We start from the raw sequence: 27,643 nt of genomic DNA on the forward strand, positions 1-27,643 counted from the left end.
CTGTTATATGATGGAACTATTGAACACAGTGCCCAGACACTCTATATCTTGTCAGACTGTTATATGATGGAACTATTGAACACAGTGCCCACACACTCTATTTCTAAAATTCCCAGCATTTACTTCATTTCCAAATTGTTCTAAGGGCAGCATGCAACTCTACTAGATGGTTCTTGGAGATAAATGTTTACATGTATTAGCAATATCACGAGTTATAGCACTATACCATTGTATATATGTTCCAAACAAAAACTAATATTGTATATATGTATGTATGTTCTTACCAAAAACTAACAATCAAACAAATGTTCCTGTGTTTTGCTTTGTTGATTCTTTGCTTTGTTTTGTTTTAACGGGGTGAGGTTTGAACTTTGGGAGGATAACTGTGTGGGTTTGTGTGTGTGTGTGTGTGTGTGTGTGTGTGTGTATGTGTGTGTGTGTGAGTGTGTGTGTGTGTGTGTGTGTGTGTGTGTGTGTGTCTGTGTGTGTGTGTGTGTGTGTGTGTGTGAGTGCGTACCTGCGTGCATGCCTGTGTGTGCATTTCTACTCATAAAGTAGCTTGATCAATGCACAGTGGTGAAGAAAAAATATTGGACAGTCTAGTCATAATCAATCACCAACTGAATTCAAACCCTCCACCCCACGCAAGGTGATATTAAATCTGAACTTAAATAGTATGAGTTACGTCAGTCCATAAACAATGGTATGAGTTACAATACAATATAATGTAATGCACTGGAGATGTCTTGCAATACTCAAATCCATGCTTGCGTTACAACAGGTCTCAAGAAAGAAGGTTTCATGCAAGACAGATACCTGACTCAGTCATCACATTTCATTTGAGGGATCAGCAAACATACACTTGAACCTACTACAGGTGCAGACACAAACAAGTGATAGTTGAAAAGTAAAGGAGCTGAGTAATTTAAATATTTGATATTAATGCATATTATGTCATCAAAGAATGTTTGCTTTTTGCTGATATTCCACTTGAGTTAATCTTTTGAACAAACAGTTTTACGTTGTAAGACCAAAACAAAGCAACATTTTATTTGACATTAATAGCTCCAAAAAATCAAAATGCACCTGTAGCTGGTTCTTTTGAGCAGTACATAAGCACCAACAAATCTATTACATATGTACTCTTCAGTTTCCACATCATAAGTGCACATGTACCCCTGACGGCAGGACAAGAAAGCGAATACCCTGGAAGCAACGGTTAATGGGTTAGTGCGCGCACCGAGAAAAAGGCAAGGGAGGTAACAAAACATGGGCAGGTAAAACACAGAAACACAGAAAAGGTTGAGTTGGGTGACATGAAAACTCATCACGGATTACAGGCAGGGAGGGGGGTGGGGGGTGACATTGCACGCTTACCATCTCGGACATGGACGCGTCCTGAAGGAGAGCAGAACCAAAAAAACAAAAACATTTGTCAGTGCATCTGTACTAGCTACTTCTGGGACCGTGTCTGTCTCTCGTGCTCCCTGAACTTTGCAATAATTTGAGTTTCTCAAAAAACAGCTGAGGCTTTTTGTTTTACCTATTTACATCCCCCCCCCCCCCCCCCCCCCCCCCCCCCCCCCCGACACACACACACACACAAATAATGTTCACTTGCTGACGCGCGCACTTCAATGCTGCTGCTGCTGCTTTGCCGCTAATGCAAGAGCGTGTATCCTCTGGCACTCACTTGCCAGAACGTTTGGCGCCAAAACCTCCACTACAACATCCTCCCCCCTCCCTCCTTACTTCTAGGTCCCGCCCACATCCGCTATCTCCATTCCTTCCCCCTTCCTCTCCATCCTTGTCCAGTCCTAAATACCATCGCATCACCTTCAGTTTAAAAACAATTTATCGTTCCTCTAAACTGACATCTATTTACATCCCCCCCCCCCCCCCCACACACACACACACACACACACACACAAAAGTACAGAAACAATCATTAAGTATCCCAAAATGAACAGTCTGCATCATGAATGTCATTCATTCAATATAGTCTGCCCAAAAAGGTTGAGAAGGCACAGAAGATTAAATCTGATTCTACAGTTTTCCAAGAGTCTTTCCTCAAGCAAAATGTTTACTTCACTGGAAAAAAAAATTTGTTTTTGTTTTATTGAAGTGACTTGAGTGGCAAAACTTCAAACCAATTATTCTGGAATACTTCTTAAAAAAAAAAGAAAAAAAGAAAAAGAACACAAACAAATACCTAAAGGAAAAACTTATCTGATATCATCCGACCAGAAAATAAATCTTTCACTAAGAAATGACTAATTAAGTACATGTACAATAAGAATTTAACATTTTCTTTTTTGAATTACTTCAATTGTCAGCCTACAGCTACTGTGAAACAATTATGTAACACAACTCTCCCACAGCCCATAACATTGTGGACAGTCATTTTCAGAATTTGTCTTTTTGCTTTCCCCCAGGTTAAAAGTAATAATTCAGCAGGGAAAAAAATAAGGCTCAGTTAGCTCCCTCCCTGTCAGTTGAGCAGATCAGACACAATGTCCCTTCAGGTGATAAAGTCAACAGAAACAGGCATGAACGGCAAAGAAAAGACACATAGGTGGATAAAGATGTTAATGAATGCAAAATTGTTAAACAATGCGGAATGCGTGTTAAATCAACACTTCACCAAGTGCAGCCGTAAAAAAAAAAAAGTTGAAAGGCACATTATTTTTCCTGTAAGCCAATCATATTCAGCACCACAGCTGCCTTCACAGAATAAAGAGCATCCTTCAACTGAAACACATGTCCAAAGCCTGGCTGCTTGACCCGTGCAGAGTGGGACATTTGGCTGAATTCATTTCAAAAGTGACACCAATGTGAGTTGGCTACATTAATTCAGCCCAAAAGTCCCGCTGTGCATAGAGTGCAGCCACACTGTTGATCTTCGCCAGTGTCCAAGTCAAAGGATGCTCTCATTCCATGTGAAAAGCCTGGACAGGTGTGTGGCAGTCAACATGATCGTGTACGCGGGAAGGACGGTAACCTTCAATACAATGGAACCCCCTGTTAAGACCCTGTTTCTCAGACTTTCTGTCCACAACCTCTGTAAATGTACCCCCATTTTAAGACTTCTGCCTTTTTCAGACCTGATTTTCTCATATTCTTGCAGGTGTTAAAGGAGGGGTTCCACTGTATATATTTGTCTGCAAGTCCAAAGCTTCATACATCTTTATAGCACAAGTGCAAGTTTCGAGTTTGAAGCTTCATTATTTCTGCAAGTTCCATTTCAGAAACTGCTTTAACAATAACTGAGTGTTTCTATCAGCATTTAACTAGATTTCATCAAAAGATCATCCTCAGAATTCTTACAAAAAACCTAGGAAAGAAAATAATGAATCTATTCTCTTTTGTTGCTACTGTTGTTGTTGCTTATGGGACACTAGTAATGTCATCTGTGTGTACACAAATCTCAGCTTAATGTGTGGATGATAGCATAATAATAATGCTTGTGACTACGCAGCCAAGTATCATATATCAAGTTCATTATGTCATGAGGCTGCAATTGAAGTTATGTTAAAACCACTTTTCTACTTAACTTTTAACATTTTCTCCTGCGTAAAAAGGAGTGTATTTGTCACCAACAACTTCATAAACTCTTGTTCAAGTTGAAAAGTAAATTAGAGATCAGAGCAAAAAACAAGAACAAACATACACACATTTAAAAAAAATCAAATCCTAAATATTTCAGTTATCTTACGTATAATTGTAACCCATTTTACTTCCTCTTGCTTGCAATATCATTTAAAAAAATTAATGCTTCTTTTTTTCTAATCTACATTTGTTGTCGCTTTCTTTCCATGCTTTTCAAATTATTCAGGTGAGTCTGTATGAGCTAAATTCATTTCTAACTGTGCTCAAAGGGAATAAAAAATCAACAAAGCAAATTGTGGAATTGAACCTTCAGGACATCCCTTTCATTTTATGTTTCGAAAGTAAACACACAAATAATGATGCATTAAAGAAAAACTAAATAGGGTGAATTCAGATAACAATTAAAAGAAAGTAACAATTCTGCGATGTGGGATAGCTTTATAAAATTATATGCACCACTGTAAATGAACTTAAGACACTTTGAGAAGTGCACATGTACTACAACATTGAGCTTCACACATGACTGTGGTGACAAATGACCTAGCAGCAACTACAGTTACACTACAAACACACCACTGCACTCCTGTTTGCAGCTAACATAGTGCAGAATGGATTACACAAGCACTACTGCACCCTTGGGTGCAAGAGCACTACACTCAACGTGTGTACAGTAGAAGAGCATCACAACACACAGAAGACGAAAAAACCTATGGGTGCTGCACACGTGTGAATTTCAAGAGCATTGCAGCTGCTCTTGAGGTAGCAGCATCATAATCCACACATGTGGAGTACATGAGCACTACAACAGCAACAGATTGAGACTTATGGGTGCAAGAGCACAGGTCTTGTCTCCAGTCTTGGGTTCAAGAGTACTGCTCTTGACTCCAGTTATGGGTGCAAGAGTACTGCTCTTGTCTCCAACCAAAGATTTATGGATGCAAGAGTAGCCCTCTTGTCTCCAGGTGTGGAGGAAACAGGGAGGCAAGGACTGATTGGCTCACCAGCATGGCTTCGTTGATGGGGCGGCTGTTGATGTTCTCAGCGTCCTCGATCTGCTGGAGTTTCTGCTTGGCGCGTTGCTTCTCCTGCTGCTCCTCTATCTCCACGTCACGCTCCATCGCCAGGATGCGCTCCTGTTACATTCAACCATAATCATCAGACACAGAGTTATAAAATCGGCATTTTTTCTGAATGTTTAACCCCCCTCCTGCTTTTTCTGAGCCATTACATATATAGTTTACAGACTGACACAGGTGAAAAGAAGAGGAGTGTGTCACAGACCTACCCTGTGATGTCTCCTCCTAGCCCACTTGGTGTTCACACATTCTCTTGCTCTCTCTCACACACATTCTTTCTCCCCATCTCTCTCTGTCTGTCTCTCCCTGTCTCTGTATTTGTCTCTGTCTGTCCCTCTCTCCCTCTCTCTCTCTCTCTCTCTCTCTCTCTCTCTCCCTCTGTCTCTCAGCGTTGTTCCCAGACTAAAAGACTAGGTCAGTTTGAAAATATGACTAGGTTCAAACGATCTGGCTACACAACCATAATTCAGCCAGAAGACCTACTAACGCGTCAGATCAAAAAACAGAATGCGTCAGTGAGCTAAGACTGAGGCCTGAGAAGCACACGGCAGAGTGCGACCTACCCTGTGATGTTTCTCGGCCTCTTCCTTTGCCTTTTTGTTGTTCATCTTCTTCTTCAGCTCCGCCTCCTCCTCCTGCCGCATGCGCTCTGCCTCCATGCGCTTTTGGTGCTGTACACACAAGCAAACGCATGTGTGAACTTGAGTGCATAAATGCACAAGCATGGACATTCAGGTGTAAAATGTGCCTGTCTATTGGTAAGCATGAACTAGAGTGTGTGCTAATCACACTCACACAGACATGCACGCCCCAACACATACATCCCCGTAGACATGAATGCATAAGCATTCAGTGTACGTACACTGAAACGCAGACACACACCCACAAACACACACACACACATACACACGCACACACACATGCATATGCATATGTACACACAGAGACACACAGACAGACAGTAATACACTGTCCTTAAATATGGTAACATTAATGAGCGAACAAATTAAAGAACAGCTACAGAATAATACTGGAATAAAATGTCTACAAAACAAAATTATCTTTTCTCCTGCACACTCCCCAGCCACTTACCTTTACAACACAATCCACAACTTTTACCAACATTTTGCAAATGGTGAAACTATTTTGAAAAAAAAAAAAATGAATTCTTCCAAAGGAAATAGCAAAAAGTGGATATAGTATCCTGTTAATTAACCCCTTCACTGCCCAGCACATACTAGCTAGGTACGTGGTCATGTTTGGTTTGTCATACGCCCATACACGTACTAGGTACGTGGCATGTACATCAGCACTTTTCAGGACATGTGTGAAAACTAAATGGGAGGTAACCACTGTCCAACTTCTTGTAGGGGTTTAAACACAGTTCTTTCCCATTGACTGTTCAGATAAGGTAGTACCACGTGGTCAAAACTTTTTTGTTTTTTCCAATCTATAAGATTCAAAATGGCGGTCGAAAGTCGGACATCAACTCGTAGACCTGCTGTTTTCAAATGATACAGTGTTCTGGAAGCTCTACAAGAAGTGATTTATGGATTACCACACAGAAGAATACTGTTATGGGCTGTAATGTGAGTACCTGATGTTTGACACCAGTTTTAGCTGTGTTTTCTGCGGTTTTACGTGCTGCAGTGTGTGTGTGAAAGTTTGGAAACTGTAATTTTTGACAAAAATGGTCATTATATCAATTTTTACTATAACAATCACAAACAAAGTCCAATGATCATGTTATCACATAATAGCCAAGGGTGTAAGCAAACCACATGCCAAAGATCTGTTCGTTAGTTAGCTGTTGCTTTTCGGGTCCAGCGGACCATAATAGGCCAAATCAGGACCCCTCCAAAGATCTAAGAGATATCTCAATAAATGATTGAGCAGTGAACAGATTAGTGAACCACCGAAGAAAGCGAAATTTGCCCTGGCGCACAGCAATACCAAAATGCTGTTATACTGTGGCAGTGAAGGGGTTAAAGAATGGATTATCAAAACAAATCATTCTTTGGTATTTTCTATCATAGAATATCTACGGGTGATTGCTCTCGTTAGTACAAGGTCAGGTCTGGTAAGGTAAGAGGTAGGGTAATGTCCTGTGAGGTTTACCTCATAAAAATGTTGGTTGCTCTCTCCAAAGAGAAAGTGAGCGGCCAATGCCATACAATACTACCCATCTGTTTTTTCTCTCTCTTTTTCTGCATGAGTGTAATAGTGTTTTCCAAGCCTTAAGACTCTAATGCTGTGAACTTGGGATCTTTATTTCCCTTGAGAAAGTGTCTCAGCTGCCATACAGCGCTACCTCTTTTTTCTGTCTAACTTTTTGTTTAGAATGTGTGTTTTCTAAGCGCTGAGACTTTGCTGTGAACCTGGGATCTTTATCATTGGCATGCGTGCACATGGAGGTGTTCTTCACATGGAGGTGTTCTTCACATGGAGGTGTTCTTCACATGGGGGTGTTCAGACAGAGGAGAGTTATGGAGTTAGACAGGTATGATTCCAAACAATGACAGAAACAACCATGCTCATTCTTCAAAAATCTATGGAGAAGACACAATACGAAAACCTCAACTTGATACTGACAGACATACAGTTACAGGCATCCCTTTGCTGCTGCCATAATTAAGATGCCTCTCTGAGCTTATCAAAGATGTGACAAACAAACAAACAAACAAACGCTACTCTGAGGTATACATGCCAACTTTCTTTTTCCTTCTTTCTTTTGGAAGCAGATTTAACAATGAGAACCTAGCTCATCCTCGTACTGGCATATCACTTTGCTGCTGCCACACGATATCTCTCTGAGTTCTTCAAAATGTGAGAAACAACAAGCAGACGCTACTCTGAAAGATGCATGCCAATTTTTCTCCTTTCATTTCAGCCTTTCCTTTTCAGGAAAACGGAAGTGTTTTTTGTTCTTGAATAAGAGCAATGGCAGCGGGGTTAACGTGATTCACAGCATTCCACTCAACCCAAGCTACAGTTCTAGAGCCCATTCATTACCTTGTGTAAAATTTCTCTGACATTCACTGGCATTCATAGTCATCAACAGGCCATCATGCCATCCAACACTTCTTCCCATAGGCAATTTAGTACCCTTCCTACATAAAGAGATTTATCTTGCTGAATATATCTCATATGCTCCACAGCAGTACTAAATTCTACCAGCTCAAACAAGCCTGGCGTTCAGACAACGTCCCAAAAATTCACATCATCTACCTCTGAAGAAAACCTCCTGGGTATTAATCAGTCACACCTCTAACCATTGGGTTTTAGAACAAACATTTTGGTTTGTGAAACTTCGTGCAATTCTGAGTACGTCATGCAGGTCCACATGATTTCACACTAACAGACAAGCCTCGCAGGCCAACGACAAACTGACGTGCATTTATGCATACATTTTCTGTCTGTTAACGAGGACACTAGCACGTTTCATGATTGAAAACACGTTATCAGGCCTCAAGTTCCTGAATGTCTGCAGCATTCAAAGACATTCCACGCCATGGGCAGGGGAGCTTTTTCCGTCATGACCGTGAGGAAAACATGCCCAGCTGAGGTTGTCTACTCATGCCCATACTTACGCTGTTGTCGTAAAGAATATCCCACACTGCCTGTGAGTGACAAGTTGATTTAAGTCAATAGCAGTAAATTAATATAAACTATTCCTGAATGCAAGGAGTTGGTGCACATTACAAACAGACTTCATCCATGTCCTTTAGCCCTTATAATAATCCCCTTCAATGTCGCAGTTTTGGGGACAGCATAATTCGCCCTGATGTCACTTGATTTAGTTGTCAAATGAAAGAATGGCTTATTCCCTTTCCATCTTCAAAAATGAAGTTCAGGGGTACTGAACCTGGTACTTTTGGGCGACATGTCAGAATGTTAAATTGAGATGAGTCCTGTCAATGTCAGAACAGTACCTTTGCTCCCTCAGCTTTATGCAGGCTTTTCCTTTAAACATGTTGAAATCCTTGCTAGTCCCTTCACAACTCAATAATAAAAAGCTTCACAATTTTGACTAATACACCAAAATGATCCTTTCTATACCATTTCATACTATAGATACGCAAATGCGTCAGAATATTTTAAATCCAAATCTTTAGTTCAACATAGCCAATTTCCTAATGTGTAACCTTAATGGTAAACCACATAAAAATTCCCCAGACGACTTTACTGTGACTTACCTCAATTCTCATCCTGCGTAGTTTTTTCTGGGCAGCCACCGTTCTGACTGCGGCCTGCATCTGCACGATGGCCAGCATGCGTTTCTGCACCCACTGTCGCACCAGGTATCCACGACACACCCTCTGTCAAACATACAGGTGTTGTCAATACAAGAACATTTTCTTCCTAAATAATAACCAGATACTGATTGGAAAGATCATGTTTCTGAGCTCTTTGTCAAATGATATATATACAACACATACTGATTTCAGAAAATGAATAAGATGTATCAGCACATGTACCCAATCACACACACACTCACACCTACTCCCTCTCTCTCCTCTTTCTACCTGTCTCCCTCTGACTCTCTCTGTCTCTGTGTCCCTTCTCTCTCTCCTCCACAGTAATTTCATTATCTCAGACATAAATCACAACAGTAATAATATGACTTACCTGTACATCAATGGCCCATCCACGGATGACATTGAAACGAGCTGTGAGGATGCGAGACCGGATGACGGCTTGAAGGCGCATGTAGCCCTGACGCATCTGTGACACACATCAATAATTCACATCACACATCATGTGGAATCCACAACAAAACAGTCATTCAACCTGTCTTGTTCAACCCAGAAATCACTAAACACTATGTTCTCCATCTCTCTCCATCTCACTCACACACACACGCACGCACACACAGATTTTTTCCCTCACTTATGCATGCACACACATACATACTCACACACAAACACACATTTGTTCTCTCACATATGCATGCAAGCAAACACACACACACACACACACACACACACACACACACACACACACACACACACACACATTTGTTCTCTCACTTATGCATGCACACACACACACATATTATCTCTTTCTCTCTCTCTCTCTCCTGACCAAAACTCCACTACATTTACAGTCCTACCTTGAGGAAGCGCCGACGCTCGGCGTAACTTCTCCAGTGTGTCTGCACGATGACAATGCATTTGCGCATTTTCAGGAAGCGCCGGCGGTAGTGCCAGGAGCGCACTGTCTTCTGGATCACAAGGATCTTGCGAGTCAGCATCAGCTCCCTTTGCTGCTCCAGGTACATGTCTTGTGCATCCTGAACAATGAAGAAAATAATGAATGCACGTTTTTTAAATATGTATGTAAAAACACTGGGACAGATTGCACTGCATCTGACAGTTTTCTGTCCAAGGTTTAAGCTATTGCTACGTCACTAGGGTATAGTTGACTGGTTACTATAACCAAGCCACTGGTTTGTGCGGGATCTTTAATCTTGTGTTTTAGGTAATACCAGCTTGAGCACACACACTAGCACAATCACAGGTACATGTATTGTAGCCTATCTTCTAAATGGCGGGGTAAAAAACGGTCATACACGTAAAATTCCACTCGTGTAAAAAAACCACGAGTGTACGTGGGAGTTTCAGCCCACGAACGCAGAAGAAGAAGAAGTAGTCTATCTTCAAAAGATCTTTCATGTATTTCACATCTTATATCTCCTCCCCATGAAAGCCTGCTAAACAACCAAACACAGAATATATAGAACACCTGTTGGTCCAAGTGCTCATGTATGACAGCCATTCCTCAAAAGATGTTTTTTTATGATTTCATCCTCATCCTCATCATCCTCCTCATCAACATCATCATGTAACACTCAAAAGATCGAACCTTTAGGAAGACTTTGGTTTTGCCCATCTGCCAGTCGGCTCCTTGTAGAACCTCCTTGCAGATTTTTGCTGACGCGGCACGACAGTCCTCCTTGTGTGAAGGCCCTACACCGTTGACCAGTATGCGGTACCGATCCACGAAGGTGTCAAAGTGATGCCTGATGGGATAGCCGGCACGACGGATGCGGATAGTTTCCATCATACCTGAGTATCTCAGTTGTTTGCAGCAAAGTTCTCTGTCGAACATCTGCAGAGGCGAGAACAGAATATATTCTTCAGTGCAAGTTTATCTCTTTGATATAAATGCACTTGAGGCAGGCCACTATCAAAAGCACTCTGTTTAAATGTAATATGAGAGTGGGAGGGGGGGGGGGGGTAGATGTGGCTGTACGAACAGTATGCTCGTAACCCAATATTCATAACTGAACGGTCATCCCCACACAAAATACAACTTACTACATACTTGTGCCCAACAGCTTAATTCCAACCAACAACTCACCGATACAATGCCACTTAACACGGCTCAGTGATACATCCATCAAATCAAATCAAATCAAATCAACTTTATCTCAAATCTGAGAAATTACATTGGTGGCGCATTACACTACAACATTGCTGACATTAAAATAATTGTACTAACTAATACGATTCTTATCTAGCCAAAATCTCGCTGAATACAAATAATCTTTCCGTACAGTTGTAAAACATTCACAAACACACACACACACACGCACTCACACACACATACACAGACACACAGTCATTTGGATGTAACAGATTCATTCAAGAATAAAACATACACTCAGTTTTATAACAATGGTAAGAACATTAGCCTAGGGCCAACATATGGAATGAATAAGACACTTATTGACTCTGACCAGTGGTTTCTTGAACTCGTTGGGTTTGATGCACCTGACGAAGAAGGGCTGGCACAGGCTGAGCGTCTTCATCAGTGAGTCCAGGGACTTCTTGAACTGTGACGCAAGTGTCGGCGCTCGCTTCCTCGTGTCTGTGCCCTGTAAGTCACACGTGAAAAACGTGCAGTAGAGGGAAAAATGGCAAGGACAAAACAGAATTTAATCTGTATCAAAAAAAAAAAAAAGATAAAATAAGATAAGATAAGACAAGAAGAGCAAACGCTCGATCGAGTCACTTTCGCAGTTCTGAATATTATATGAGGCATCAGATGGACAGGAAGAAATTGCTATTCACAACACAATGAGTCACGTTCACATAAAATTTGAGCCCGGTCACTTTTATAGTTTCCGAGAAAAGCCCAACGTTAAGTTGTGTGTTGCCGAACAGAAAAGGCTAGTTATCTCCCTTGTTTTTCTGATAACGTTCGTAAAAGGCTACAGATGTAAATACTTTGATGTAAAGAATAATCCTACAAAGTTTCAATCACATCCGATGAACTTTGTCAAAGATATAAAATGTCTAATTTTTCCTTTGACGCTGACCTGTGACCTTGAAAAAGGTCAAAGGTCAACGAAACCATCGTTAAAGTGTAGAGGTCATTGGAGGTCACGACTAAACAAAATATGAGCCCGATCGCTTTGATAGTTTCCGAGAAAAGTCCAACGTTAAGGTGGTGTCTACGGCCGGACGGCCGGCCGGCCGGCCGGACAGACTAACACTGACCGATTACATAGAGTCACTTTTTCTCAAGTGACTCAAAAACTAATGTCCATTACCATTTTACACAAACATGGAAATGTTTCTTTTGGCACCACATGGCATTTTGAATAAGACAAAGACACGATCACAAAGCGTCATTGAACATAGACACACTACCAAGATCAACGTATTGAAGAAAGCTATTTTCTTATGTTTAATCATTGACAACACAAAACGTTACATTCACTGATCACACCAGTCTTTGAAGTGGACAGACAGACAGGCAGACAGACAGACAGACAGACAGACAGCCAGACAGACAGACAGACAGACAGACAGACAAATACTTATTATACTGAAAATAAACTTATCTGACAAATTGTCCAGTAACTTGCTTAGAAGCACAAAGCGAGGCAATTTATTTTTAATCAAATTGGGCAGAGCGCTATTTTAAGATCCGAGTAACAAAGGGACCTTAGCGCTCTAAATGAACACAACATAAGCAACACAAGTTTTTGTAAAAGAAAGAATTTAGATATTTTAATTTCTATCCAGTGAAAGAGCGGCTTTTTTTAATTTTCAATATCATAGACTAAGACAAGATGTTCAAGTACACAAAAGTGTTTAAAATATCCACCAAAGCATGACAGTCCTCTTGCAAGCACTTGGTTTTTCCTGGTTCTATTTGATTTAAGTTTTCTCTTGGTTTCACTTTATGCAACCAACAACTTTTGTAAACACCAGCCTGACAGGCCTGAAACTCAGCAAAATGAACTAGCCCGGATTAAGAGCTACCGGCTTGAACTTGTTTAAAAAAAAAATTTGAATCTGTTTATTTTTAATACTTTGTTAAGAACGAAAACACGGTAAAAAGCTGACTACATGTTTTCTTTGCTTTCTTGTTTGTCTCTTTTTATATTTAGTCAAGTTTTGACTAAATATTTTAACATCGAGGGGGAATCGAAACGAGGGTCGTGGTGTATGTGCGTGTGTGTGTGCGTGTGTGTGTGTGTCTGTGTGTGTGTGTGTGTGTGTGTGTAGAGCGATTCAGACTAAACTACTGGACCGATCTTTATGAAATTTGACATGAGAGTTCCTGGGTATGAAATCCCCGAACGTTTTTTTCATTTTTTTGATAAATGTCTTTGATGACGTCATATCCGGCTTTTCGTGAAAGTTGAGGCGGCACTGTCACGCCCTCATTTTTCAACCAAATTGGTTGAAATTTTGGTCAAGTACTCTTCGACGAAGCCCGGGGTTCGGTATTGCATTTCAGCTTGGTGGCTTAAAAATTAATTAATGACTTTGGTCATTAAAAATCGGAAAATTGTAAAAAAAAATAAAAATTTATAAAACGATCCAAATTTACGTTTATCTTATTCTCCATCATTTGCTGATTCCAAAAACATATAAATATGTTATATTCGGATTAAAAACAAGCTCTGAAAATTAAATATATAAAAATTATTATCAAAATTTTTTTTTCGAAATCAATTTAAAAACACTTTCATCTTATTCCTTGTCAGTTCCTGATTCCAAAAATATATAGATATGATATGTTTGGATTAAAAACACGCTCAGAAAGTTAAAACGAAGAGAGGTACAGAAAAGCGTGCTATCCTTCTCAGCGCAACGAATACCCCGCTCTTCTTGTCAATTCCACGTGCACTGCCTTTGCCACGGGCGGTGGAGTGACGATGCTACGAGTATACGGTCTTGCTGCGTTGCGTTGCGTTCAGTTTCATTCTGTGAGTTCGACAGCTACTTGACTAAATATTGTATTTTCGCCTTACGCGACTTGTTCTTTACTTGAGGCAAAGTGACGGTTGCTGTAAATCAAGCAGAATTTTAAAAGTTGCATACCAGCAAATACCGATGTATACACCACAGATCAATAATAAATCTTCAGAAACACATTTCAGTTATTATTTTCTAATGAAATAATAAATAACATGCAAAATGACATAAAGTTATGCTGGAAAACCAACATTTCAACAAGCCATGCACAGCTATGAGTATCACAAGCAAAAATTGGGGGTATAAATGGAAGAGAGACCACACATGCGCTTGAGACGTCCTTTAGTTGTTTCGGTCAGCCGACAACCCAAATCTATTGACATATTTATTTTTTGCTGTTCTGCGAAATCCTGAACACTTGGATTGCCTGGTAATATCCCTTGTGTGAGTACGTAGTATTTAAAAAATAAAGAAAGTGCAAGTAAAATTGAATGACAATTTTACAAAGAACTTTTAAGGTACAATTGACCTTAAAATGGAATCTCATAGTCTGTGTCAAGCCAAAGATTATTTTCTAAAAAGAAGTGGCACAAATAGCTTCAAAATTGCAAAAGCAAATACAATTTACAAACATGACGTCATCAAATAAAGTGATCAACTGAGGGGGAGTAGGGAGGGGGGGAGGCAGCTGCAACGCACAGGAAAGGAGAGGGAACTGGTTGAGGTGAAGGCCACAGGAGGAAGGGGGTACCCGCTATGCTGACGTAACCGGCAGCTGCCCCTGACCAGGAAAGGGAGGGGGAAGGGGGAAGGTGCAAGCCAAGTAAGCGGAAGGGGGTAGCTGATGATGTGTCGGCTGTGGGTTGGTGGCAGTACTTCACACCTTCTCAAGGAGGAAGGAGGAAGGTGGGGGGGAGGGGTTGGTTGAGTGGGCAGTGAGGAACACCAGTACCGTGACTGACCAATTTGGAGGTTGCCAGCCGAGTGGTTCGGCCAAGAGTTTGCACTGGCGTTAAAGTACGCCCCTGCACCAAGACATAGATGTGGTGTCACACACTGAATGAACACCAGCCATTTGAAACTCTTACCCAATGCATAATCTCTACCAGATGCCACGATCCAGCATATACCATGAACCATTAGTGTGCTGCCTTCTGACAGCATCTATCTTTTCATGTGCAAATATTTTCCTTACCAACATCCCTATTTCCAAAACTGTTTTTGCGTGAGTGGGATTTTAATATGACCACCTTCAGGCGATGCATCCTTGATATTTCCGTGTTTCTATAACCCACCAAACTCTGTCATTGATTACAGGATCGTTTTGCACGTACTTGGGTCTTGTGCTTGTTTGTGCACACAAAGTGGGATAAGGCACTAGCAGGTCTGCACATAACTTAACTGGGTGATTGGATAAAACTCCACCCTGAACCTGCCAGACGCGGCTGGAATTCAAATACTTCACTTTCCACATGGGATGCCAATATCTTATCCACTAGGCAAATGTGTTGTCTACAGTTATACCCCTAGCTGCCCCTAACATTGCTTCAATGCAGGATCATAGCCCTACCCTGAACATTCTTAAATGCAGGGTTTTAACCCTGCCCTTTCCATTTCTTCACTGGAGGATTACAACACTATGGCAGACATTTCTTCCCTGCATGGTTATTATTGTGCATGAAAAGAAGTGTTGGTTACCATGGTGATGTCGGAGGAGAAAAGCATCTGGATGAACTTGCTCTTGGAGGCCTGAACCAGGTGAATCAGATCCGTGCTGAACGTGTCACGGTTCTTCTCCAGGAAACCTACACAACCCAAAACAAAGGCACAGATATTAGAAAGACAAGACAAGATGAGAGGAGAGGTGAGAAGATAATGTGAGATGAGACGAGACAAGACACATAGACATGTATCAGCAAGTGAACTTATTGAGAAACAGGACAAGAAAGACAAGACAAGGCAAGCTGAGATGGGACAAGACAAAAAGGAGACAAAATAAGACCAGATGAGACGAGAGGAGACTAGAAGAGACAAGACAAGAAGAGATGAGATGAGACAAGACAAGACAAGATGGGGGGGGGGGGGGGGGGGGGGGGGGGGTAAATGGGGGAGGGGGGGGGGGGAAAGAGAGAGAGAGAGTGAGAGAGACACAGAGAGAGGGGAGAAGAGTGAGAGAGGGAAAACTGCCTTATTGATAAGTGGTACAAAGACAAGACAAGACAAGACAAAGAAGAAAAGGGGGGGGTGTGGGGTGTGGAGAGGGAGAGTGAGAGAGACACAGAGAGAGGGGAGAAGAGCTAGAGAGGAAGAACTGCCTTGTTGTTCATGCAGAAAATACATTGGTACGAAGACAAGACAAGACAAGACAAGACAAGACAAGACAAGACAAGACAAGACAAGACAAGACAAGACAAGACAAGACAAGACAAGACAAAGAAGAAGAGCCACACTGACCTTTGCTGTCGTAGAAGACGACCCCTGCAAAGTGGTTGAGGCCGAAGGTTCTGTTGACAGCAGCCTTGGGCTTCAGGTAGTGAGGGTTCTTGCTGTGATGGTGGTGCAGTTTTTCCAACATGGTTTCATCTGTGCCCTGGAACACACGCAAATTCATAACTCCATTGTCCATCAGCAAAAAAGAAAAACACAAACTAAAGATCCTTTTCTCGCTCCTGGACTATAGGAGTGGTGAAGTATGCTTGACAAGCCTTCCCTTCATTTGTAGGTTAGGCGGATGGCGCTAATAATTCAAGAAATGAATGTACGACTTCTTGTCGTAAATCTGACTCGTCAAACAGAGCTGCAATCCATAGAACACATGCAGCTGTGGTTCATCTTTGGAGGATATGGCACAGCTGAACAACACTTAAAGTCAACGCACACAACCGTGACAAACATTACCCTTGGAAACTTGCTCTCCTCATCAACAAGAGCCAGGATGTTCATGGGTTTGACGGCGATAAGGTCAAGGGCATCCTGGTTGTCGACGAACTCGATGTGCTGCCAGCTGATGCCTTCGTTGTTGTACTCTTGCTGTTAGAAGAAAGGCATATCATCAGAGTATATTGTTTACAATCTAAGCTACAGAAATGAAAACAAACAAGTACAGTTTAAGGCACAGAAATGCCACAAAAAGTACAGGGAAAAAATGCCACAAAAAGTAGAAAAATTGGCATTATTAAGGTTGGATCCTGCAAGTATAGCTTGTGAGTGTTCCATGCTACACTGTATCCAAGAATAACAATGCAACAGTGACAACTAACAAAAGTACATGAACTGCACTAAGGAATATTGAATCTTATTAATTGTCCAATGTCAGATTGTGCTGTTGTGATCATTTGATTTTTTCCTTTTGTTGTCTCCCTGTTTAAGGTCATACCTGTTCCAGCTTGAAGATGTGTCTGACGAAGAACTGCTGTAGATTCTCATTAGCGAAGTTGATACACAACTGTTCAAAACTGCACACAAAGAAACATATGACGAACGATTCAGTTAATGAGGACAACCAGGTACTTTTAATTCTCAGAAAGGAAAGAGAAAACCAGCACAAATGCGATACACACAAAATCCTCTTAGAAACAGAAGACAAATGTAAATACGTGACTATGTATCGATTGAACACTAGATTTTCTTCTTTGAGCCAGAGACTATAGATAGTCTCTGTTTGAGCCATGTGACATCAGAGGCTGACAAAAACTCATGTTTAGGCGGCTGGCCGAGACTACTTCATTTTCCATCATTATTTGTCTGTTGTGTATCGCTTTCGTCCACTTCCAAGATTGATAGATCATGGTTCTAGTAATTGTTTTGTCTCCTCAATAATTAAACATTCCTTAAACTAACCTTTCAAGTCTTGTTTGATTGTTTTCTTTGTGTCTGTATAAAGGCACAGGTCAAAACTAGAATGAATCAGGAACACTTTCACTGACACATACTCTTTGGGCACTACAAGTTACACGCAAAAACAGTCCGCTGGAATTTTTAAACAGCCTGGCAAACCCCTCTACCTTTAGTTTAACTAACCTACCAAAATAATTCTTCTCCCCTACCTGTTCTTATCAAAGTTCTCAAAGCCGAAGATATCGAGAACGCCGATGGAGCGGCGGGCGCCTCCGGCCGGCTTGTAGATGGCATTGTTGATCTTCTCGACAATCCAGATGAACATGCGGCCATAGATGCCCTTGACAAAGGCGTCGCGGACGTCCAGAGCAGACACTGTGTCCATGGTGGAGGTCACGCTCTCTCCCTTTGTGAAGATGGTGCGTGTCGTCAGCGCATCTATCAGGTCCTGGGCTTTCACCTGAAAGACAACAAATCCATTTTATATTAAATATAAGTATTCTAACTACTAACGAACAACCCAAACGGATAATCAACAAATTTTTTTTAAATCAAATATACTACTGACCTTTCCAAAATGACTGTCTATAACAACCACTTGTGGTCGGTCCCTAGGCTGGCCCTTACAGGCAGGTTCCACTGTATAACATATTGTTGCTCCCCATTTTCGCTGTTTTTGATATAAACCTGTGCAACGTTTTGTGGACAGCTACATTACATTATCCTGCTCTTTCACGTCAAACAAACAGTAGGGGAGATGCATAATCAGGCCTGAGATTCTGGAACTATCAAACAGTAGGGGATGCATAATCAGGCCTGAGATTCTGGAACTATCAAACAGTAGGGGATGCATAATCAGGCCTGAGATTCTGGAACTATCAAACAGCCTGAAAGCATGAGTCGCACCAAAATAAAAATGACTTTCATCTTATGCAGACTGATTTGAGGCAACAACGTCAAAGATCAGGCAGTCAAGGAAAGCTTCTCCTTTCTCCCTCCCTGTTTTCTTTCCAATATTTTTCCTGTTTAACCACAAAACTTTCAAACACACAAAAAGAAACAAAAATACAGACAATAACAACAACAAGCCAGCCTCAACTGAAAAGCAATTTCAATACAGACCTCCAAAAATTTGAGAAAATTGGGTCTAAACAAAGGAAGGAGTCTTAAAATTGGTTTTAACTCACAAAGGTTATGTACAGAAAATCTGAAAAACCATGGTCTTGTAAGGGTAGAAGTCTTTAAACTTGGGGGTCTGTACTAGCCGGCCTTTAGCTACTGAAAACTGACCTCCATTAGTCGTGCAGCTTTGTTGATGAAAGAGATGTCTTGGACTTCAGTTGCGTCAATGTTGTCAAGTTCAATAGCTGCACACAGGGACAAAAGAAAGATGATAAAATGTATTGGAGGAGAGAAGAGGGCTGGTGGCGAAGGTATGACTGTCACATTTTCACACAAGCAGATGAGGACATACACACAGGCTTGAGTACAAACACACACATACTCAACATTAAACAACATAACACAACACACACATGCAAGCATACACAAATGCAAGTTGACACACACACTCACTCTCTCTATCTCTCTAACCCCATCCCACCTAAATACACACGCAAACACGCAAGCACACACACACTCTCTCCCTCTCCCCATCCCAACTCAAAACACATACACAAATATATATTTGTGGCGCTATGCACACACACTACATGATGTTGTTTGGTGCATAGAATTGACACACACTTTGAACACTCTCTCTCTAACCCCATATACCCCAACCTCTTGGTGCGCACGCACACACACAGACACACACACAAGTAGACACAAAGACAGAAAGACAGACAGACAGACAGACAGACAGACTCACACACAAACACACACACATACTGACCGTTATACTTGACGTTGCCCATGTGCAGTAGAGTGGCCAGCCAGACAGACAGACAGACAGACAGACAGACAGACACACACACATACTGACCGTTATACTTGACGTTGCCCATGTGCAGTAGAGTGGCCAGACATACAGACACACAAACACACACACATACTGACCGTTATACTTGACATTGCCCATGTGCAGTAGAGTGGCCAGACAGACAGACAGACAGACAGACAGACAGACAGACAGACAGAACACACACACACACATACTGACCGTTATACTTGACGTTGCCCATGTGCAGTAGAATGGCCAGACATACAGACACACAAACACACACACATACTGACCGTTATACTTGACGTTGCCCATGTGCAGTAGAGTGGCCAGACAGACAGACAGACAGACAGACAGACAGAACACACACACACACATACTGACCGTTATACTTGACGTTGCCCATGTGCAGTAGAGTGGCCAGCACTTTGAGGACATCCCACACCTCCGCGTCTGTAAAGGTCAGGACCTTCATGGCTGAGCGAATGTCCGCAAAGTCCTTGACGTCGTCTCGTCCCTCGCATATTATGTCACCACCCTGGCAACCAAATAGAACAAGGATGAGTTAATTTACAGAATAAGTTGCTCCAAATGGGGCAACCTGGCAAATCCTGAGCCTGTTATTCACACCAAAAAGTATCCATTCAACATACACTTTATTGTGACCACGGTGAGGTCAACATTTTGTACACAATCGTACCAGCTGTTTTTGAAATTGGAAGATCACTGCAACAATAAAAAAAAAATCAGAATTGGAAATAAAATCAGGAAATTCTGGATAAAATCACGAGGGTTGGCAGCTGTGCACTTACCACCCGTTGACTTTTAAACTGTATGCACACTTTTTTCCTCCATTAATCAGGATTGATCAATTTACCTCGCTGGCATCTTGCATGAAAGATTCATGGAAAATGTTGAGAGAAGTTCATTATCTGTACCACAAGTGTTTGTCTGTCCGTCTACTTCAAAGACCACTGGGTCGACGTACTGTCAATGTACATTTTTTGTGTCAATATTCAACGTTCCAATAACCTACAATTCTTGTTTTTTGATTGAGGATGGATGAGCTAGTTCCCAACAACAATTCTCACCCCTGTCAGGTAGTTGTACTGTCTGGCCGTCTGCAGGTCCAGCTTGGCCAGGTCATCAGCAGACAGTCCTGCCAGCATGCAGTAGAAGACGTGGTAGTTGCGTTCGTCGTGTGCTTGGCTGACGATACGCGACTTCTCCAGAAGGTACTGCTCGATCTTGGCTCCCTCGATGACACCCCGATCGTTGAAGTGAATGTCTATGTACTTGCCGAAGCGACTGGAGTTGTCGTTGCGAATGGTTTTGGCGTTGCCGAAGGCTGTGGAGAGAGATATCGAGCAATTTTAATTTTACCTCTTGCACACAGGCACATGTGCAAGTAAGCACGCACACGCACGCACACACACACACACTTTGCAAGACTACTCAAAGCAACAAAAGCTGCACGATGAGAGATCTGGCCCACTGAAGACACCCTGCTATAGCCAAAGCTGTACGGCTCAGTGGAGGACCTCCGATGTACAGCAACATTTGTTCAAGCCTTCGAGTGCTCGACAAAAAAGACACACACAGAACTGCCAGCACTGAGAAAAGCAGAATGTAACTCCTCTGTGGGCCTTGAAACACAAACAGACGGAGGCTCTAGACCAACACCCACAGAAAAATGTGACACTGAACAGTGAACACTGTCCAAGATTTCAGACAAGCATTCGAAACCTTCCTTGCTGGTTAAACTGAATAACACAATCATGGTTGCATGTGAATAAAAATAAACACACACACACACACAGAAACAAACCTGTCCTTGCAAAATCTACATGCTGCAGTTATCTCCACATACAGTTATTGCATCTTGATTTTAACCTATTGTTCACTTCAGCACCACAGTAATGACAATTACAACAACAAACAAGTCACGTAAGGCGAAATTACTACATTTAGTAAAGCTGTGGTCCTGCCGACGAACTGCGCAAGACTGCGGACTTCCTGGCAGCCACTGGTCTGAGGATCTAGCACGGCCACCAACATCGAACGCAGAAGAAGAAGAAGAAGAAGTAAAGCTGTGGAACTCACAGAATGAAACTGAACGCACTGCATTTTTTCACAATGACCGTAGTCCGCCGTTCGTGCAAAACGCAGTGAAACTGACGAGCCTGTTTAGCGCGGTAGTGGTTTCGCTGTGCTGCATAGCACGCTTTTCTGTACCTCTCTTCGTTTTAACTTTCTGAGCGTGTTTTTAATCCAAACATATCATATCTATATGTTTTTGGAATCAGAAACCGACAAGGAATAAGATGAAATTGTTTTTAAATCGATTTCGGAAATTTAATTTTGATCATAATTTTTATATGTTTAATTTTCAGAGCTTGTTATTAATCCGAATATAACATATTTTTATGTTTTTGGAATAAGAAAATAATGAAGAATAATATGAACGTAAATTTGGATCGTTTCATATATAAAAAAAAATGTAATTACAATTTTCAGATTTTTAATGACCAAAATCATCAATCAATTTTTAAGCCACCAAGCTGAAAACAGTGAAATGCAATACCAAAGTCCGGCCTTCGTCGACGATTGCTTTACGAAAATTTCAATCAATTTGATTGAAAAATGAGGGTGTGACAGTGCCGCCTCAACTTTTACAAAAAGCCGGATATGACGTCATCAAAGACATTTATCGAAAAAATGAAAAAAACGTCTGGGGATATCATACTAGTCTGAATCGCTCTACACACACACACACGCACACACACATACACACACACAGACACCACGATCCTCGTCTCGATTCCCCCTCTATGTTAAAACATTTAGTAAAAACTTGACTAAATGTAAAAACAGCACACAGTACAGTATTTAAAACTCCTACCTTCCATAATGGGGTTGGCCTCCAGGATTTGCTGTTCTATCCATGAGTGCTGACCGCTGACCGCGGCCAGAAACTGTAGAATCAGCTTGGTACTCTCTGTCTTTCCGGCACCAGACTCTCCACTGAAAGCAAAAATATTGGCACACGTTGGTCATGGTTTAGCATGGAAGCATGACACTGTGAAACTGTGCAAATGGGACCAAGGGGTGGTGATGATGTTTTCATGTTTGAAAAATCTGAATTATAGTCAAGAGAGTGATTTCCAAGAATTGTGACTGCGAGTCCCACTGCAGAGGTGTGGAAAATATACAGTCGAACCTGTGAGTGTCTATAACGACCACCAAAGGGACCGACCAAACCGGCACGGTGGCCTAGTGGTAAGGCGTCCGCCCTGTGATCGGGAGGTCGTGGGTTCGAACCCCGGCCGGGTCATACCTAAGACTTTAAAATTGGCAATCTAGTGGCTGCTCCGCCTGGCGTCTGGCATTATGGGGTTAGTGCTAGGACTGGTTGGTCCGGTGTCAGAATAATGTGACTGGGTGAGACATGAAGCCTGTGCTGCGACTTCTGTCTTGTGTGTGGCGCACGCTATATGTCAAAGCAGCACCGCCCTGATATGGCCCTTCGTGGTCGGCTGGGCGTTAAGCAAACAAACAAACAAACAAACCGACCAAAAGTAGTCGTCTATAGAAAACGGGAATTACAGAGAAGGAAACTCATTGGGGATCCTTTGGGGCGGTCGTTGTGGGCAGATGGTAGTTATTGAGTTCCTCAAGGCAGGTTCAACTGTATACAAATTTAGTGGTATGGTGTCATGTAGTGCTAACAGAACCTGCAAATGGCTTGATCTCATCTGCTGGTCAATCCTCCAAAACTAGGCGGGTGTTCCATGAAAAAGGTTCTCAGCTTACAGTTATGTACGTGCCATAAAGTCATGTTTATTGCTTGTGTGCAGACCTTGACCTGAACATATTGTGCCATCTACCAGATATACTGGGGGAGAGAATGTTCTCAGGCCTCGGTTTTTTTTTTATCTGACACATTGCTCTGACCCCTGGCTGGTTGACTATCCGAAAGTTTTGACCATCAATTTTCCTACTACACTAACAAAGCCTGATGCATAGCTTCAATCCTGATCCTACTGTTCTTTGAAACAACACTGTATAGAGGCTGCATGAACATAGCATTAGGATTTAAGAGGGACTACAAATCTTTGTAATTTCTCATGGATGCACATGGACCCCCTTTGGTCATTGTTCGTGTTTTGGGTTATTGTTTTTTTGTTGTTGTTGCTTGTTTATATTTGTTCTTATTTATTTTAAATGCCACCTTTTTTTGTATATATATAATGTATTGTTCGTTTGAAGTACCAAAACATTGACAGACACAGGCAGACAGGCAGACAGACTGACTGTGCAGACATTCAGACAAACAGACACAATAACACACATACCAACACAGAAATCTTTGCCCGAACAGTTTGGAGAAAGGCCTGTAGCTTGACACTGCAGTGAGTCATACACTTTGCACAGTACACGAGGAAAGAATGTGTTTTTTTGCATCAAAATGGCTCCCCTAAACAATGGCAAGAAGAGCATGCACCCCTTTCTGACTTTACCCTGAATTGACTTTGAATGAGGCCTAATATGACACAGAGAGGGCGTGTACAAAGACCATTCATAACTATTCAGTGAAGCCAAACGGGATCTCCTGCTGTGAAGCTTTTAAAAAGCTAATTCAGGGCAGGAACACCTGATGAAGAAAGAAGCCTAAGAAAAAGAAAAAAAGAAGAAAAAGATGGATTGTGAGTGTGGCAAGAGCAGTCGAGGACATAAGAATTAGTGTAATAATTAAAATCTTCTCGCCTATTTTATTTTATTTTAATTTCTTTATCAATCTTCTTTTTTTATCTTCTTTTTTTCTCAAGATTTCTGATACACCCTTCTCTCTTTCTTTTGCACGAGAGGTGAAGTTGGGTAAAGTCAGATATTTAGCTAATGAAGAGAAATTAATAGAAACAAGAAAACATAGGGAAAAGAACAATTACAATAAAAATATAGACCAGGACACACACACACACACACACACACACACACACACACACACACACACACACTTAGTCATTACCCAACTACTACCCCTCCCTAGTCACCTGAGTGGATGCATAGGTCCACTGAGAACTGCAATCAGATCATACCACGCCCAAACTATTGCACATTCTCTCTCCTTTCCCTCTTTCATGCATACAAAAACACACATGTAACACACACGTAACGCATATTTAACACCCATGCATGCGTACATGCACGCACGTACACATTCACAACACACACACACAAGATTAAGAACATTAAAACAGCCAACAGAAAACGATTTCTGGCCTGGGTGTTTGATAACTGATATTTGTTCTGCGGGACTGTGTGTGGCCCATTAGATCAATCAATACTCATCACATAAGCCCCGTGACTGACTGCAACCGGGTTGCAAAGTCATTTTATTGCCCCGTGACTGACTGCAACCAGGTTGCAAAGTCATTTTATTGTCAGAACTGGTCAGAGCAAAAGAGCCTGTTTCCTGTCGACTCTTTCTCCACAGGTTTCGTAACACATTTGGGCCAATTGTCGAATACACCTTTGTGCTAACCTACAACCAAAAGTTGCAAAAGGGAAAGACAGAGGGAGGTTAAAACGAAAGCAAAGCATGGACAGTGCACCAAATGTAGCACTTCACCTGGGGACATCTGCCGTTCTTACCTGATAATGACACACTGGTCGTGCTGGTAGCGCTTCATACTGTGGTAGGCATTGTCGGCAATGGCGAAGATGTGCGGGGGCAGCTCGCCGATCTTTCTGTCTCTGTACGCCTTGATCTGATCCCCTGTGTATATGCTGAGAATCTCGTAGGGGTTCACTGCTATAAGGATGGATCCTGTGTATGTCTGAAAAACAAGTTAAATATTGTTGTCATTGTTGTACAGTAAAAACTGTATTTAAATATTTCTCAGAAAATCAGGTCTTATAAAAGAGGGGAGTATCAACGTGGAGGTCAATGCGCACACATTTTCAACAGAAAATGTTGGGAAACAATGTTGTAAACTGGTAAAGGGATGGAGGTTGGGGTGGCGTGAAGGGGGAGGAGGGAGGAGGGGTATGGTAGTGGTGTGTGTTGGAGCTTTGATTCAGCCCTGTTAAGTTTTGCTTTTCGTTCTTAATCCTAAAATGGAAGTAAGCTTACAGATGTTATGAACACAAAATGTGAGAGAGCAGGTTGTGAAAGAAGTGAAAGTATTCCATCAGTCTGGGTCTTAAAGGGGTTCCACTGTGTCACAAAACGCAGATTCCCCCTGTTAATCTGCACTACTGTGCATATTATTATATACATATACTCACGTAAATGTTGTGTTCCATATAGCGTATAAACAAATTGCGAAGAATGCCAGACTCGTTGAGGTCGCCGAGCGAGATCATGTCTTCCACCCCGTCCACGGATGTGGCGTGCATGTGGCGCATGTTCTGCTTGCCTTCCACCCAGTGTTCGCGCCCGTCATCGTCAACGACCTTGATGCGACCTGAGTCGGAGAGTTGCACCTTGGCACCGATGGCCACGGAGAAATCTCCGGGCTTCTCCGGATCCAGCCACACATAATCTCCCTGTTTGAACATAAGGAAAATATTTAGGTTTCAACATTGTTTTGTATTCAATCCTACATGTGTACAGCACATGATTAACAATTAGAAATCAACAATATTTGCCATAAGCTAGGGAACTAGTCTCCCTTCTTCTCAGCTACCGGTTTACAAAAACAACTAGCATAATCACAGATGAAGCTTAAATGAGGTGCTCAGCAACTATCCAAAAGGCGTGAGTATTAGATCAAGCAAACAAGAGACAATGTTCTTGTTCACCTGCAGTTACAGCCTCAGGATTCTCCCAAAGTGATTTGTACAACAGCAGTACCAGTGCACATTGAAAAGAAATCCTTGAGACCAGTCAAAAGTTACCCTGTATTGCAGGTGGCCAGGTAAAATATGACCGATATATACTGAACGGCAAAAGTTAGGGACCGCCCTTGAAAAAACCAGCTGATTTCATCTGTGCCAAACTCCTTGTTCCTAAGTTTATAAAACCAAATGGCTGTCAGGCCGTACACACCAGTGGGTGAGCAATGCTGTGTTAGCAGGAAACTTGCTCGGGATCCACGGAGGCCTGGCTAGGGCACGAGACAGTTTAAACTGCCAAACTGCAAAAAGTGGACCATTTTTACGCTGGCGCGTGGGCAAGCCTGGGCGGGAAAGATGAAAAATTCGTTATGCACGTGCAGGGAGGATGTGTTGAGAGTGAACTGTTATCACCAGTTAGGCTTTATAGCCCCGCGATTTTCCGCTAGCCACCATCTTTTCACTATGCCTCCCAGACGAAAGGTGACCACCTTCAACAAAGCCCGGGCCATCGCATGGCTGCAAGACGGCGTAAGCAAGTGAGAAGTGGGCAGACGACTTGGAGTGTCCCATTCTGTCGTGGTCAGGCTGCATCAGAAGTTCCAGGCCACCAACAGCGTTCTGGAGAGGCCCAGGTCAGGACGGCCTAAGAAGACAACACAGCGTGAAGATCGTTTCATCAGAAGACAAGCTCTGCAGCAGCGAGGCACCACTGCAAACATCATCAGGGGCCAGCTGAGGGTGGCAACAAACACCAACGTCAGCACGAAAACCATCCGCAAACGTCTGCACAAAGTTGGCCTGCGATCACGTCGTCCAGCTGTACGGCCACGACTGACAGCAGCTCATCGCCAGGCTCGTTTGGCGTTCTGTCACAACCATGCCAGGTGGACATGCCAGCAATGGGCCGATGTGCTGTTCAGCGATGAGTCCCGCTTTAATCTGCACCATCATGACGGTCGGGCTCGTGTGTGGAGGCGTCAGGGTGAGCGGTATGAGAGGGTGGCCTTTGGCGGGGCTCCATCATGGTGTGGGGGGCCTTCAGTTTTCGACACAGAACCCCCCTCTACCACATTGTTGGCAACCTGACGGGCCAGCGCTACAGAGATGAGATTGTCGCC

The 27,643-nt window shown here is 42.3% G+C and overlaps 1 protein-coding gene across 1 annotated transcript in view; it reads right to left on the minus strand.

Annotated features, from left to right (window-relative positions):
• The window catches only part of LOC138983708 (myosin-VIIa-like), a gene marked incomplete in the record, with an annotated part of 78,439 nt that overhangs the window by 32,041 nt on the left and 18,755 nt on the right, over positions 1–27,643 (minus strand). Inside the window, 18 exon segments of the mRNA XM_070357017.1 lie at positions 4,611–4,742; positions 5,249–5,356; positions 8,882–9,004; positions 9,315–9,410; positions 9,799–9,978; positions 10,551–10,796; positions 11,428–11,565; positions 15,602–15,708; positions 16,358–16,493; positions 16,802–16,933; positions 17,280–17,358; positions 17,950–18,200; positions 19,031–19,107; positions 20,067–20,220; positions 20,774–21,030; positions 22,585–22,706; positions 25,338–25,522; positions 25,974–26,234. Coding sequence (XP_070213118.1) covers positions 4,611–4,742; positions 5,249–5,356; positions 8,882–9,004; positions 9,315–9,410; positions 9,799–9,978; positions 10,551–10,796; positions 11,428–11,565; positions 15,602–15,708; positions 16,358–16,493; positions 16,802–16,933; positions 17,280–17,358; positions 17,950–18,200; positions 19,031–19,107; positions 20,067–20,220; positions 20,774–21,030; positions 22,585–22,706; positions 25,338–25,522; positions 25,974–26,234 — 2,784 coding nt within the window.

This window comes from Littorina saxatilis, linkage group LG13, assembly GCF_037325665.1.
Source record: "Littorina saxatilis isolate snail1 linkage group LG13, US_GU_Lsax_2.0, whole genome shotgun sequence".
Classification (NCBI taxonomy): Eukaryota; Metazoa; Mollusca; class Gastropoda; order Littorinimorpha; family Littorinidae; genus Littorina; species Littorina saxatilis.